At 43.4% G+C, this 16,229-nt stretch overlaps 1 protein-coding gene across 1 annotated transcript in view; it reads right to left on the bottom strand.

The window, feature by feature from the left end:
* The window catches only part of nmnat1 (nicotinamide nucleotide adenylyltransferase 1), a 52,390-nt gene extending 45,464 nt beyond the window's left edge, over window positions 1–6,926 (bottom strand). The window contains exons 1-3 of the mRNA XM_060851969.1: window positions 6,823–6,926; window positions 6,124–6,233; window positions 262–389 (exon numbers count right to left, since the gene is read on the bottom strand). Coding sequence (XP_060707952.1) covers window positions 262–389; window positions 6,124–6,155 — 160 coding nt within the window. The 5' untranslated portion in view covers window positions 6,156–6,233; window positions 6,823–6,926. The remainder of the gene's footprint in view (window positions 1–261; window positions 390–6,123; window positions 6,234–6,822) is intronic.
* Between the last annotated feature and the right edge of the window lie 9,303 nt (window positions 6,927–16,229).

The following is a 16,229-nucleotide window of genomic DNA, read 5'->3' as shown; positions in this document are numbered from 1 at the left end:
TGTAGTAACATGGCTGATTAAAAAAAATCTCCCCTTAAAGGATCCTGCATTTCTATCACTGATAGAGGGAGGGTTTGTGGAAGGATGAGAGATGATATGGGAATGCAAAACCTTTTAAAATGTCCAGATAAAATTTTGGAATAACAAAAAGATAAGAAACAGCACAATCTCTGACCACACCTGACGGGAACACAGATTGATTCCAACAAACAATTTGAAGGATGCACAAGACTGAAAAACATAAAGAAAAAGGCTTCAAACCTGTTTGGTGGAGGTAATCACGGGCTAATTCAAACATCCTGAGATGCATGTTTGTGATGGGATTAAATGACCCACATGCCAGCAGCACCACCTCTGTCCAACTGCTAGATCTCTCCATCGTGGTCTCACTGTAAAACACAGAGCAGAGAGTTACCCTGTCAACCTCTGCTTAACTCTGTTAACTTGACAGAGTCCACTTGACCTAAGTTAGCAGCCCAAGCTGCCACTCTTCCAGTGGTAGATCAAACCAACCTAGCGGTTCAACCAAGGAAGGCATGTCCATCTAGTTCTGTCCAGCCTCTTGACCACCACCTTCAGACAGACTGGGATATCGCAAATGGATTGGAATATTGGTAACACAGAACAGCCTCGTGAGTACAATAACAACTGAGCAGTTTTAAAATCAGGAGCAAAATACTATGAATATTGGTTGTTTAAAATAAACCTGGAAAATGAAACGAGCAGGTCACAGGGACAAGAGTAGGCCATGCAGCTACTCCACCACTCTAGATCATGGTGGATGATCTATCTCAACGCCATGTTCTCACTCTCTTCCCCATATCCCTGAATGTTATCAGTAACTGGAAATCTATCAGTCTCTATCTTGAACTTGCTCAATGGCTGAACTTCCATAGCCCTCTGGGGTAAAGAATCCCAAAAGGTTCATCACCCTCTGATTGAAGATGTTCCTCATTGTCTCAGTTCTAAATGATCTGATGCTGCAACTTGTATCCCCTAGGGCGAGACCCCACAAAGAGAGGACACATCCTTCCTGCTTCAACCCTCTCCAAACCTTTACACATAAAAGGTAAAGGTACATTGGTCTTACTGGACCACAGGACTGCTCTCCCATTAGAGAGACAGATGACTGGCGGTGGGTTTAACCACACCTTAGGTGAGGGGAGAGGGTGAGAAGGAGAAATCTTCATGGTAGCCCTTTAAGAATATTTTACCCATGTATTAGATCACCGTTCATTCTTCTAGACTCCAGAAAATACAGGTCCAAGCTCCTCCAACGCACCCCCCCCCCTCAGGGGGCAGTCCCACCATCTCATGAATCAGTCTCTGGTCAGTATGTCCTTCCTGTGGAACTGTACCGAACATGCCAGGTGTAGCCTCACTGCGTTCTATACAATGGAAGCAAGGCTTCATGGCTCCTGTACGCAGAAGATCAGGTACTATTTGTAGAAAGGGTCACAACTGCTACCATTTCAGATGCTGACCTTTCATCAGCACTCAGTTCTTAAATCTAAACTCCTCAGTTTTAAATAGTGTTAAGCAATCTTTAGATTTGAACAACCAGCAAGTATTACACATTGTATTGGGGCAGCTCAATGCAGCCAGTTTGATCAATTGGGTCCTTTTCATAAGAACTAGGAGCAGTAGGCCTTTCAGCCCTTCAAACCTGCCCTGCCATTTACTATCATCATGGCTGATCTCAGATCGACCTCATCTCCACAATCCTTCAACCCATTACTAAATTTCAAATCTGTCTGTCTATCTCCTCCTCAAGTTTATTCAGTGTCCTGGTGTCCACTGCACTCTGGGGGAAGTGATCTCCACAGGTTCACGACCGTTGGAGATAAGTCATTTCTTCTACCATCTATGGGCACTGCCCGTTTCCACCACATGTCCACGTCGTGGGCACATCCAGTCAGCAGACTCTGACCAGACACAGCCACCATCAAGCCAAGCACTCAGCCCGTTGCTGATGATACAGTCATTCGCTGCAGCAATCCTGATTGTGTGTTCCAATCATCAGTCTATCTCCATCCTCGCCCACTCACTACAATTTGTCTGCAACTGCTCTGTGATGCTTACCTGTTTCTACTGTCCTCCAGCTCTGACCAAGTGTTTAAAGTGTTCTTTTGCAATTTTTTGCTCTTGCAATTTAAAGCTCCTCTCCATTCATCTTACAGTCTATATTTGGAATTTTAAGCAGATATCAGAGCACATATCTTTCAAAGGCCTCTGTGTTCTTCTGGAGATCTCACTGTTCACATTTCTGATATGAACAAGGACAGGAACAGAATGTAACATCTTCATTGCTGCAGGCTTGAGTTTTCTGGTTGAAACCACAGCTCTTTAGCTTCACAGGATTTCTGGCTCTCTCGATCCTTCTTCTAACTTCTGCACCACATCATATAATGTGTGAGAAATCCAACATTTCCATAGTGTGTGGGGTTAGGATCTGGAATGCATTCTGCTCCCTGGAAATGTGATGCAGGCAGGTTCCATTGAGGCATTCGAGAGCGTATTGGATGATTATTTGGATAGAAATGTGTTCAAGGATATGAGGAAAGGCAGGAAATGAGCACTATATGATGGTGTTTGTCTAACAACGGGTGCAGGTACAAAGGGGTAAATGGCTCCTTCTTTATTTTTTTCTCTTTTATTTTTACTTACCTTTTTCCTAACAGTACACAGGGCCTCAGTAAGATGGAATTAGCAAACCTGGCTATTGGGCAACAATTTATTTTTACGTTTGTACTGACTGTTATGCCTGAAGCAGTGTTCTTACCAAATGCAGCAATGCTTTTGTGATTCCTTACAATTGCACTTTGGTCAGAAGAATAGAGACATGGACTATTTTCTCATTGGGGAGAAAATTCAGAAGTCTTAAGTGCAAAAAAGACTTGGGAGTTTCCGTTCAGGATTTTTTCAAGGTAAACTTGCAGGTTGAGTCAGTAGTTAGGAAGGCAGATACAATGATGACATTTATTTTGAAAGGACTTGAATATAAAAGCAGAGATGTACTTCTGAGGGTCTGTAAGATTCTGGTCAGACTATATTTGGGGTATTGTGCGCAATTTTGGGCCCCATACCTCAGGAAGGATGTACTAACCCCAGAGTGTCTTCAGAGGAGGTTCACAAGAATGATCCCAGCAATGAAAAGTTTAACATATGAGGAATGTTTGAAGACTTTAGGTTGATACTCAATGGAGTTTAAAAGAATGAGGGGGGAATCTAACAGAATAATACAGAATGGCCTGGATATAGTGGATGTTGGGAAGATGTTTCCATTGGTAGGAGAGACGAGGACCCGATGGCACAGTCTGAGAGTAAAGGGAAGACCTTTTAGATCGGAGATAAGGAGAAACTTTTTCAGCCAGAGAGTGGGGAATCTAGGGAATTCATTGCCACAGGAGGCTGTGGAGGTCAGGTTATTGAGTATATTTAAGACTGAGATAGATAGGTTCTTCAGTATCAAAGGGATCAAGGGTTATGGGGAGATAGTGGGATAATGGGATTGAGAAACTTATCAGCCATGATTGAATGGAGAAGCAGACCAATAGGCTCGATGGGTACAAACAAGGACTGCAGATGCTGGAAACCAGAGTCTAGATTAGAGTGGTGCTGGAAAAGCACAGCAGGTCAGGCAGCGTCCGAGGAGCAGGAAAATCGATGTTTCTGGTAAAAATGCTCCATCAGGAATAGACCTAATTCTGCTCCTTTGTCTTATGGTCTTAAATGTAAGAAACTGGATGTCGATAACATGGCATTGAAGAATCCAAGATACATTTGTTACAACCAACTATTATCTACAAACATTACAATTGAAAGCACATAAATGGCTGGGCAAACATTAAGTTATTAGGATCGAAGTGAGCCCTCTTGGGGAAGGCCACTTTGGAGCAACTACAGGCTTATGGCTCACAAAAGGACTGCAACGTTCGACATTCTAACTTCACTTCTCTATTTTTCTACTTTTATGCTAAGAAGACTATACTGCTGAACTTTTTAAACTTATTTCTCTATTTCTGTAACTAAGATTTTGTACCTAAGATGATGCTGTGTGTGGCAAAATTGCACTCTTTTCTTTGTACAGAGAAACCTTGATTATCCAAATTTCGGATTATCCGAACAAGATCTCACGGTCCCATAAAAAACATTACATCAAAGAGTTAAGTGAATTTGGATTACCTGTACTGAAGAACATGTGAAAACAAAGGAACACAAGCACCTCAAGCATCAATGACTGGATATTGTTTTTACATAAGAGTTAGTTACACAGCCCTTTACAAAATTGAGTGCTTTATTCACGACACTTTTCCAGGCTGTTCATCAAAAACAATGGTAAAGGAAGTAAACGCATGTGCAAGGCACTACTTCTATCACGACACTGAGTTCAGCAGAATCTGACAAACGCTCTTGTGATTGTAGAAGCTGTTTGAGACCTTGTTTAATGCTGGGATTTCATATATTTATGCGGTGGTAAGGGTTTAGTCCTTCTTAGTTTAACCTGCAATTTGCAGAGTGCAAAGATTAGTTTGTTTAAATAGCAGACATCAAAATTATAGATTTAAACAAACTTTCCGGTACAGCACAGCGTTAGATCAGTATGGCTTCCCTTGCTTAAGGTCAAATCGATTATCCAAATAATCAGTTATCCAAATGAAATACGGTCTCTGCCGGTCTCATTCGGATAATTGAGATTCCTCTGTACTCATGGACCCCAAACTTGAGTACACATGACAATTAAAACCTAAATCCAAAATCTACAACACAGCAGCAAGCTTCCAATAGTGGGTCATGCTACAAGTGTTAATCTGAGATCCTAATACCCATAGGTCACATGTTATGTTACACTCAAGAATATGCCTCTTAAACATACACTGACAATAAAGGCAGTCTTAGGGGGCATCACTACAAAACAGACCATGTCTACCTCCAATAGAAGTGATCAAGCTTCTAATTTGTCATTTTGCTATATTGACTGGTTGTGAATCTTCCCCAGTGAAGAATACCATCAGAAACAACTACAAAACTCCACTGAAACTTTGTTCATTTAAAATATTTTGAAGTTGTTTTCACGTGTCATTATAACCCCAATTGGCGCTAAGATCATCAAATCAGATTCCAGAGAGGAACCTGCCCTGACATAGTTTGAGGTTCTTTTTTCGCTTTTAATGAAGTGATTCCTCACTGCAACATGAATATGCAATCCTGCAGATTTTGCTTAAACAATAAAATGGAAATTTATCCCAAAGATATTAAGATAAAATAAAATTATCCAAACTATTATAATAAACATTCAAAGATATTAAAGACACAGAAGTCTAATCCAATTAATTCTAAAAACACACTGGCTTTTACATTGCACCCAAACACACCCATGGTACAGTTCCTACAATATCACTTTATAATATTCACACCAGAGTCTGAATCTAACTCCTCAGTATAGCTAAGTAGTTTGTGACTTCAGCTTTTTAAATTGGAACTGCAGATAGAGTCATAAAGTCACAGAGATGTACAACAGGGAAACAAATCCTTCGGTCCAACCCATCCATGCCGAACAGATATCCCAACCCAATCTAGTCCCACCTGCCAGCACCTGGCCCATATCCCTCCAAACCTTCCTATTCATATACCTATCCAAATGCTTTTTAAAATGTTGCAATTGTACCAGCCTCCACCACTTCCTCTGGCAGCTCATTCCATACACGTATCACCCTCTGTGTGAAAAAGTTGCCTCTTAGGTCTCTTTTATATCTTTCCCCTCTCACCCTAAACCCATGCCCTCTAGTTCTGGTTAACATATCGCTGCTTAAATGTACACCACTTTAAGTAACCTCTTCAGGGTTTTATCACAACACTTCTGGTCTGGGACTAGCACAAATTTGCTACTCTGAGGTAATCTATACATTACACACTTTTTATTTCTGATAAGGGGAGGCAATGGTGTGGTGGTATTATCACTAGGGTGTTAATCCAGAGTCCCTGGTAATATTCAGGGACTTGGAATCAAATTCCACCGCAGCAAATAGTAAAATTTGAATTGTGACCATGAATCTACAATTGACTGTTAGGAAAAACCCATCTGGTTCTCCAGTAGAGAAGGAAGGGAACCGCTGTCCTTACCTGGTCTGGTCTACATGTGACTCCTGATCCATAGCACCGTAGCTGACTCTTACCCTCTGGGCAATTAGGAAGGGGTAATAAATGCTGGGCTAGGCAGCAACACTCTCAGCCTGTGAATGAAAGTGCCCACAGATGATTAGAATTTAATTTCTCAGGGTTGAAGAGGGCACTCCTAGTTCAGTGGTAGTGTCCCTATCTCTGGGCCAGTCAGCCTGGGTTCAACTTTCAGCTTCTCCAGAGGTGTGTCATAACAGGTTGATTAGAAAATATTGCCCAGGCTAGTTTGGGATTATGCTTGGCATGGAGTGGCTGGTTTCCATTCTGTACTAAGACTCTATGAATGATGCATTACAGCAGGTGACCATTCTGCCAATCTGACCTGTGCAAGCTCTATGAAAATGCAGTCCAAATTTCCTTTGTTCTTCCCCACCACATTGTAATTTTGCAAGATATATATTTGAGCTGCTTTGTCTCTTTGTGTGGCAGATTCGCTGCGAAAGCACGTTTCTCTACCTCTCAGTCCTCCTTTTGGAAGTGACCCAACACAGTCAGCAGCAAAGCCGAGGGGGTGTCTGTAAGAGAGACACTGCGCTGTAGCCCCGAGACTCGGGAGGGTCCCTTTAACAGGAGTCATTGCTGAATGCAAGTGTTTTTTCTAAAAAAATACAATGAACACACAAGTTTGCATTTGCAACCTACCGGCATCAAACCAACGTGCAGAAGCGGGCCTCTTACAGATCTGTTTCGGTTTTGGGTCACTTCCTGCCACTGCATTTCCTGGTCATTTCACCAAGAGGCAAGATTTCAAACAGGGATTTCCGAGCTCCAAAAGGCGGCGCACCAGCTCCCCTAGAACACTTTGCAAAAAACTTAATCATCATCCACCTACTGAGAATCTTCCCTTTTTTTTATTTCCAAAACCACACGATCCGACAGTGAGCAATGTTACAAATTGCAACAATGACTAAAGCTCATCTCTCTAGGAGCAGGGGGGCCGACTGAGCCTGACTGCTGTAATGATTATACACAACACCAGATTATAGTCCAACAGGTTTATTTGGAAGGACTAGTGTTTCCAAATAAACCTGTTGGACTATAACCTGGTGTTGTGTGATTTTTAACTTTGCCCACCCCAGTCGAACAACGACTCCTCCAAATCATTACAATATGATTAGGATTATTACCCCTGCCCCATGTACATTTAGCATAAAATTTATAAAGAAATGTTACAAAACATTTCAATTTGAAAATCACAGTAAAATTCAATGTGTCTCCACACATGATCCACGCTATTAGCATTGTAATGTTCCCAAATTGGTGAAGTCACCATAGTCATAGAGCTTCATAGCATGGAAACAGACCCTTTAATCAAACTCGTCCATGCCAACCAGACACCCTAAATTAATTTAGTCACATTTGACACAAATCCCTCTAAACCTGTCCTATTCAGTTAAAAGTCACACAGTTATAGTGCAACACACACACACACACATGCACCCTCTCACAGACTCATACCCCTTTACATTCACACTCTCACACACACACGTCATGTAAGTGAACCAAATGTTTTTTCCTGACAATCAATAATTATTTCATGGTCATCATTAAATCCTTAATTCCAGATCTTTATTGACTTCAAATTCCACAATTTGCCATGTTGGATTCAAACCCAGTTCCCAGAACATTCCCTTCATTAATAGTCTAGTAATAATACCACTGGGCCATCAGTTCCCCTGAGAGAGGGGGGGTGGGGGGGGGGTAGAGAGCGGTGGAAGAGTCTCCCATTTTCAATTTGAATGAGTAATATGACTAGGTTTATTTGAAAGCACTAGCGTTCAGAACGCTGCTCCTTCATCAGGTAGTTCTGAAATACAAGATCATAAGACACTAAATTTATAGCAAAAGTTTACACTGTGATGTAACTGAAATTATATATTGAAAAAAACCTGGATTGTTTGTTAAGTCTCATCTTTTACAATGAACATATTGGTTTCAGTTCTTTTGTATGTAAATTGCAGAACTTTTTAAAGTTACATTCTCAAGTGAAATTTAACAATTGGCGTCATGTTGGCCCAGATAATGCATTAAAGGTGTGAGACTGTCTGTGCCACAACAGTCAGACTGATTCTAATCTAAAAAACAGATTTACAGCTTCTTACATGAATTCATGCAGTTTTTGAGCAAAATAAAATATAATTCTGTAAGTACAAATTCACCCCACAAATATATATGTGTGCATGTCCATTGTCGTAGCCTCTGCTTGGTCTCACCAATGTACCATGCCTCAGGGCATCCTTGCCTGCAGCATATGAGATAGACAATGTTGGCTGAGTCACATGAGTACCTGCACAACACTTTAACTCTCCCTCCCACTCCACCGAGGACATGCAGGTCCTTGGACTCCTCCACCGGCAGAACACAACAACACGACGGCTGGAGGAGGAGCGCCTCATCTTCCGCCTGGGAACCCTCCAACCACAAGGTATGAATTCAGATTTCTCCAGTTTCCTCATTTCCCCTCCCCCCACCTTGTCTCAGTCGGTTCCCTCAACTCAGCACCGCCCTCCTAACCTGCAATCCTCTTCCTGACCTCTCCGCCCCCACCCCACTCCGGCCTATCACCCTCACCTTGACCTCCTTCCACCTATCCCACCTCCATCGCCCCTCCCCCTAGTCCCTCCTCCCTACCTTTTATCTTAGCCTGCTTGGCTCTCTCTCTTATTCCTGATGAAGGGCTTATGCTCGAAACGTCGAATTCTCTAATCCTGAGATGCTGCCTGGCCTGCTGTGCTTTGACCAGCAACACATTTGCAGCTGTGATCTCCAGCATCTGCAGACCTCATTTTTTACTACCTGCCATGTACAGGTGGGAGGTGTCCCCACGTGTAATGGTGGCCAATGCACAATAATCAACAGACAGGAGTTTTCCCTCCTAGTCAGAGAATATTTCAGCGGTCCGAGACATTCGACCTCGGACCTTCAGGTGACCGTCATCCTTTGGGACTTTGGGACAGGCAACAATGCAAAGTGGCCAAGCAGAGGCTGATACCCAAGTTTGGTACCCATGGGGATGGCCTCAACGTGGACCCTGAATTCATGTCATACTCTAGGCCCCACTGGACCACACACACACACACTCCTACAGAACTCATACACACTCTTCCAGATCCCATCCACTCATGCAGAACTTCTCTCATACACAAGCTCTCTCCCATACGCTCACACATACAGTCCCACACACACACACATGCACCCTCTCACAGACTCATACCCCTTTACATTCACACTCTCACACACACTCATCTCACTCACACACACACACACACACACACACACACACGTCATGTAAGTGAACCAAATGTTTTTTCCTGACAATCAATAATTATTTCATGGTCATCATTAAATCCTTAATTCCAGATCTTTATTGATTTCAAATTCCACAATTTGCCATGTTGGATTCAAACCCAGTTCCCAGAACATTCCCTTCATTAATAGTATCGTAATAATACCACTGGGCCATCAGTTCCCCTGAGAGAGAGGTGGGGGGGGGAGGGGAGGCAGTGGAAGAGTCTCCCATTTTCAATTTGAATGAGTAATATGACTAGGGAAGGGGTTACATGGTGCGGTTTCTCATTTGCACTTAAAGGAAACACTACCTGCTTCCTGAAGGATTCTCCACTTGGATACAGTTGTTGTCCATCAAGGTTCAAACTCTTCAGTGCTCGCTGAAATTCACTGGCTCTGCTGCTATCATGGCTCTCGCCCTGAGTTCAGGAGCCTCACCTGGGCATGGGGAAGCATGCAAAAGGTCTGAGACAACCACTCCGGAAAGTCTCAAATGATCCTGTTACATACCCTAATAGCTGATAACTATCACATTAATGCACTCAATCATTTAATAATACCAAGCTATAAGCAGCAATTGAGAATGATGTCAGGCTTCATTATTGCTAAGAAAGGGAACATTTTCTTTCCAGTTAACCTATATTAATTTTACTTGTTCCCTTTGATATGACTTGTAATTGTCACAGGTATTAAGATTGGAGAAAGTGAGGACTGCAGATGCTGGAGATCAAAGTCAAAGAGTGTGGTGCTGGAAGAGCACAGTCAGTCAGGCAGCTTCTGCTCCTCGGATGCTGCCTGACCTGTTGTGCTTTTCCAGCACCACACTCTTTCACAGGTACCAAGATACAGTAACAAGTACTGTTTGTGTGCTATCCAGACAAATCTTAAGTACATTAGGGTAATAGAACAGAATGTAGAATACTGTGTTACAGCTACAGAAAAGGTGCACAAAAAGGTCAACTCTAATATGTGAGAGATCCATTCATATGTCTGATAACAGCAGGGAAAAAGCTGTTCTCGAATCTATTGGTCCATGTTTCAAACTTTTTTACCTTCTGCTGGATGGAAGAGGGTGGGAGAGAGTATAACCGGGGTGGGTAGGGTCTGTGATGATGTTGGCTGCTTTCCCAAGGCAGCAGGAAGTGGAGACAGAATCAATGAAGGGAAGGCTGGTTTCTGTGATGGACTGGGCTGCGTTCACAACTCTCTGTAATTTCTTGCCATCTTCGGCAAAGCAGTTACCATATCAAGCTCTGATGCATCTGGATAGAATGCTCTTTATGGTGCATCTATAAACATTTGTAAGAGTCATTGTGGACATGCCCAATTTCCTTAGCTTTCTGAGGAAGGAGAGGTGTTGGTGTGTTTTAATAACTTTGGGTTGACAAGGATGGACCAGGATAGATCGGTGGTGATATTTACTTCTAGGAACTTGAAGCTCTTTTGCTCCAACACATCCCCCAAGGTTAGTAACACTATGGCTTGTTCTGGATCATATAAACTAACTGCAGGAACATGCTTCATTGTAATACTCTAACATAATGTCAACGAGTGACAGTGACAAAAGACACATTTTGTCAAAGGTTTTCACCTTGCAGACATCAAATTATTTATAAATGCTAAAAAAAATGAAGTTGCTGGAAAAGCTCAGCAGGTCTGGGAGGATCTGTGGAGAGAAATCAGAGTTAATGTTTTGGGTTGAGTTCTGAAGAAGGGTGATTCGGCCTGAAACGTTATCTCTGATTTCTCTCCACAGGTGCTGCCAGACCTGCTGAGCTTTTCCAGCAACTTCTGTTTTTGCTTCTGATTTACAGCATCTGCAGTCCTTTCGGTTTCCATTTAGAAATACTGTTCTCTTTTCCCCGTTATTGATATTCTTGTGAATCATCCTGATGTGTGCAAGACGAGCAGCTTTTGACAATGTTTTTTCCCTCAGCAATGCTCAAGTTCGATACTATCAAAGATATAAAACTGCAGACGTAGACTATTCAGCCCCTCAAACCCGCTCCATCATTCAATATGTCTGATCGGTTTGGGTTTGAATTCCAAACTCCCAGCTATCCCTGATAACCCTTGATTCAACTTCCTAACAAGCTTCTCTCAAAAATATTCAATAATCCTGCCTCTATCTCCTTCTGAGACAGAGAGTTCCAAAGTCACAGAAAAAGATTCTCCTCGGGACAGGGGGTTAGAATTCTCATCTTTGTCCTGAAAGAGGGACCCCTAATTCCATGCACACTTCAATCAAAACTATAATATAAATGATAGCTTTTTTTATCTAAAGCTGTACAGACTAAAATAAATTAGTAGAGTCTGTAAGAGCCAGGCTAAATTAATTAAACAGAGAAATTGCACCCGCTCTCCTGTAATGCTGTAGTTTTCTGCACTTTAAATGGTTATTGGCCACATCCTCATTTAAAAACCTCACCCTTTTAGGAGTTGTTCTTCCTTTTAGAGCAGCAGTTCAGGTTCAAATGTAGAACTGTATGAGTGGGCAGTTTAGAGAGAAAGAAAACCTGAACTGGAACATACGAGCAAAAGAATCGTAAAGAACAAAATGGAGACAGGCCCATCTACAGGAAAGTAAAAAGGGGGTTTGTAAAGAAATCCGATTGGTCATGAGTGATTTTTCAGCCCGGAGAATGAGTGATCCTTCTTTGCACATTCCTACACTCATTTGGTAGTGCAACACCAGGAGTGTGGCTGATCTATCGAGCACTTTAAGCCATTGAACCAAATGTCGCAAGAGGAAAATGGTTTTGTAACCCATCCGCACCCTTCTCTCAGCTCATCAGCTGTTGCTGCCCTCATGTCTTCACTCAGAGGATGGTGAACTTGTGGAATTCTTGAGCACTAAAGGCTGTGGAAGCCAAGTCACTGAATATATTCAAGATAGAAATAGCTTTCAAAAAGTTAAGGGAGATGGGAAGACAGTGAGAATAGGGCATTGAGATACATCAGCTGTTATCATGTCAAATAGCAAAGTGATCTCAATGGGCTGAATGGCCTATTGCATCTCCTATTTGCACTATTCAATGGTCACAATAGGTAAAAACAATGACTGCAGATGCTGGAAACCAGATTCTGGATCAGTGGTGCTGGAAGAGCACAGCAGTTCAGGCAGCATCCAATGAGCAGCGAAATCGATGTTTCAGGCAAAAGCCCTTCATCAGGAATAAAGGCAGTGAGCTGGAAGCATGGAGAGATAAGCTAGAGGGGGGTGGGGTGGGGAGAGAGTAGCATAGAGTACAATGGGTGAGTGGGGGAGGGGAGGAAGGTGATAGGTCAGGGAGGAAAGGGTGGAGTGGATAGGTGGAAAAGAAGATAGGCAGGTTGAACCAGTCCGGACAAGTCATGGGACAGTGCTGAGCTGGAAGTTTGAATCTAGAATGAGGTGGGGGAAGGGGAAATGAGGAAGCTGTTGAAGTCCACATTGATGCCCTGGGGTTGAAGTGTTCCAAGGCGGAAGATGAGGCGTTCTTCCTCCAGGCGTCTGGTGGTGAAGGAGCGGCGGTGAAGGAGGCCCAGGACCTCCATGTCCCCGGCAGAGTGGGAGGGGGAGTTGAAATGTTGGGCCAGGGGATGGTGTGGTTGATTGGTGCGGGTATCTCGGAGATGTTCCCTAAAGCGCTCTGCTAGGTTGCGCTCAGTCTCCCCAATGTAGAGGAGACTGCATCGGGAGGAACGGATACAATAAATGATATTAGTGGATGTGCAGGTAAAACTTTGATGGATGTGGAAGGCTCCTTTAGGGTCTTGGATGGAGGTGAGGGAGGAGGTATGAGCACATGTTTTACAGTTCCTGCGGTGGCAGGGGAAGATGCCAGGATGGGAGGGTGGGTCGTAGGGGGGCATGGACCTGACCAGGTAGTCACGGAGGGAATGGTCTTTGCGGAAGGCGGAAAGGGGTGGGGAGGGAAATATATCCCTGGTGGTGGGGTCTTTTTGGAGGTGGCGGAAATGTCGGCGGATGATTTGGTTTATGCGAAGGTTGGTAGGGTGGAAGGTGAGCACCAGGGGTGTACTGTCCTTGTTACGGTTGGAGGGGTGTGGTCTGAGGGTGGAGGTGCGGGATGTGGATGAGATGCTTTGGAGGGCATCTTTAACCACGTGGGAAGGGAAATTGCGGTCTCTAAAGAAGGAGGCCATCTGGTGTGTTCTGTGGTGGAACTGGTCCTCCTGGGAGCAGATACGGCGGAGGCGGAGGAATTGGGAACACGGGATAGCATTTTTGCAAGAGATAGGGTGGGAAGAGGTGTAATCCAGGTAGCTGTGGGAGTCGGTGGATTTGTTAAAATGTCAGTGTCAAGTCGGTCATCATTAATGGAGATGGAGAGGTCCAGGAAGGGGAGGGAGGTGTCAGAGATGGTCCAGGTAAATTTAAGGTCAGGGTGGAATGTGTTGGTGAAGTTGATGAATTGCTCAACCTCCTCGCGGGAGCACGAGGTGGCGCCAATGCAGTCATCAATGTAGCGGAGGAAGAGGTGGGGAGTGGTGCCGGTGTAATTACGGAAGATCAACTGTTCTACGTAGCCAACAAAGAGACAGGCATAGCTGGGGCCCATACGTGTGCCCATGGCTACCCCTTTGGTCTGGAGGAAGTGGGAGGATTCAAAGGAGAAATTGTTAAGGGTGAGGACCAGTTCGGCCAAACGAATGAGAGTGTCAGTGGAAGGGTACTGTTGGGGACGTCCGCACGTTTAGGGTGCGAGGGAAAAGATATAAAAGAGATCTAAGGGGCAACTTTTTCACACAGAGGTTGGCACGTGTATGGAATGAGCTGGCAGAGGAACAATTGCTACATTTAAAATACATCTGGATGGGTATATGTGGGAGAAAGAACTGTCACCCTGCCCATCTACAGCATGACCGCATTAAAAAAACACAGAAGCAGGTTTACGAAACACAGATCAAGCCTGCTAACACACACAGAACACACCCACAATGCACCAGTCTTGGCCAAACAGGCTAATGTAGAAACCAGACATGACCAATCTATTCCCAGACCTGAGAATATGCTTCCCAAACAGCCTTCTCAGTAAACTCCCAGCCCAGATTAGCACTGCAGTCCCAATACCCTAAGAGCAGGCTCATTTCCCATTGAAACCGATACTGCATAAACAATGAGGCACACCAAGAGACCCTGAAAGATTTCGCTCCCAGGAGGAACACAATGGACCGACCTGAATGCCAGAAGGGACATTTACACATATTCACACGGACAGGATATAGAATCTCACCTCCGCACGGAGATGGCTGGAATCTCCTGTGTCAATTACAAATGAATTGCTACGACCAGACGCTTGATTAACTTCCATTCAGATTATTCTTGTTACAATCGCTTTACAATTATCACCTTTACGTTGTATCCCTATAAAGTATGCCTGCACCTTCTGTTCTGGGAAGGGCATTTTGGTTGTCTGTGCAGAGAATCAGTTCTGTGTCAGCCTGGTCACCGCAATCCTCGTTTGGTCACTGATTCATTGGGCTGAATTTCTCTGACAGTACATGAGTAGGAAGGGGTTAGAGCGATATGGGCCAAGTGCTGGAAAATGGGACTAGATAAATTTAGGATATCTGGTCGGCATGGACGAGTTGGACCGAAGGGTCTGTTTCCATGCTGTCCAACTCTGTAACTCTCTATCTATTTATAGTAATAGGCAGAAGTAAAAATGTGAGAAAAAGGGTATTGAAGCAGGGAGTAGTTAGGAACTAGAATTCACAACCTGAGATGATAGTTTCAACCAAGGCATTAGAAAGGGAATTAGATTGTTAATTGAGAAAGAAGAACATGCAGGATTACAAGGAAGAGACAGGAGAAAGGGAGCTAACTGAAATGCTCATTTGGAGAGGCACTGTGGATGGGCTGAATGGTCAGTATTTCTCTGCTGTAACAGTTCTGTGATTTCAGAGTTCCACATGGAGGCTGAATGAAATATAAAGTCCATGGACAGGGTTGGGTTGAATGGATTTTTCTGACTTTTTTGCAAAATCTAAGTAATTCTATATGGCATCTCCATGTTGAAAAAAGGCTATAGGCGCTCAATGGTATATGAAATTATAAAAATTAACATCGAGCTAAAAACAAAAATTATGGTTGAAATGTTGTTCAAAGATTCCTCAGGTAGATGTAAAAGATCCCATGTTATTGTTTTAATAAAGGACGTGGGATTTTCGGTTATTATGGTTAGTATTATACCCAGTTCTACATTAAAAGTCAAATTATTTGGTTATTATCACGTTGGTGTTTGTGAGATCTTGCTGTGTACAAGTTGGTTTCTCTGATTCCTATTTTACAACAATAACCACGTTTCAAATAAGTATTTCACTGGCAATTTTTGTGGTGATGAAAGCTGCTACATAAATGCAAGTCTCTCTGTTCCAGAAATCTTTACAAGCACAAAAGGAAGAGTTGCAGAGAGATGTAGGGGTGGAATCCCAGGTTCTGCTAAAGAGTAGCTGAAAGAGAATAGATAGGAGGCAGAACACCAGAGGATTATGGAGATCTCAGGGGAAGGTCTGGGGCTGGAGAAATAAACAGAAATAGGAAGGAGGGAGCACATTGAGGAACTCCTCACAGTCACAGAATGGTTATAGTACAGGAGGCCATGCAGCCAGTTACATCTGTTCTCACGCTCTGATTGAGCAGTGTGCCTCATGGTCCTCCCTGTATGCACCTTCTTTCTTTTCAGAAAATAATCCATTTCCATCAACTGAATCTGCCTCCACCACAATCACCAGCAACAGATTCCAACCCTAAC

The sequence above is a fragment of the Hemiscyllium ocellatum genome, chromosome 37 (assembly GCF_020745735.1).
Source record: "Hemiscyllium ocellatum isolate sHemOce1 chromosome 37, sHemOce1.pat.X.cur, whole genome shotgun sequence".
NCBI lineage: Eukaryota > Metazoa > Chordata > Chondrichthyes > Orectolobiformes > Hemiscylliidae > Hemiscyllium > Hemiscyllium ocellatum.
This window is presented reverse-complemented; position numbering and strand designations above follow the sequence as displayed.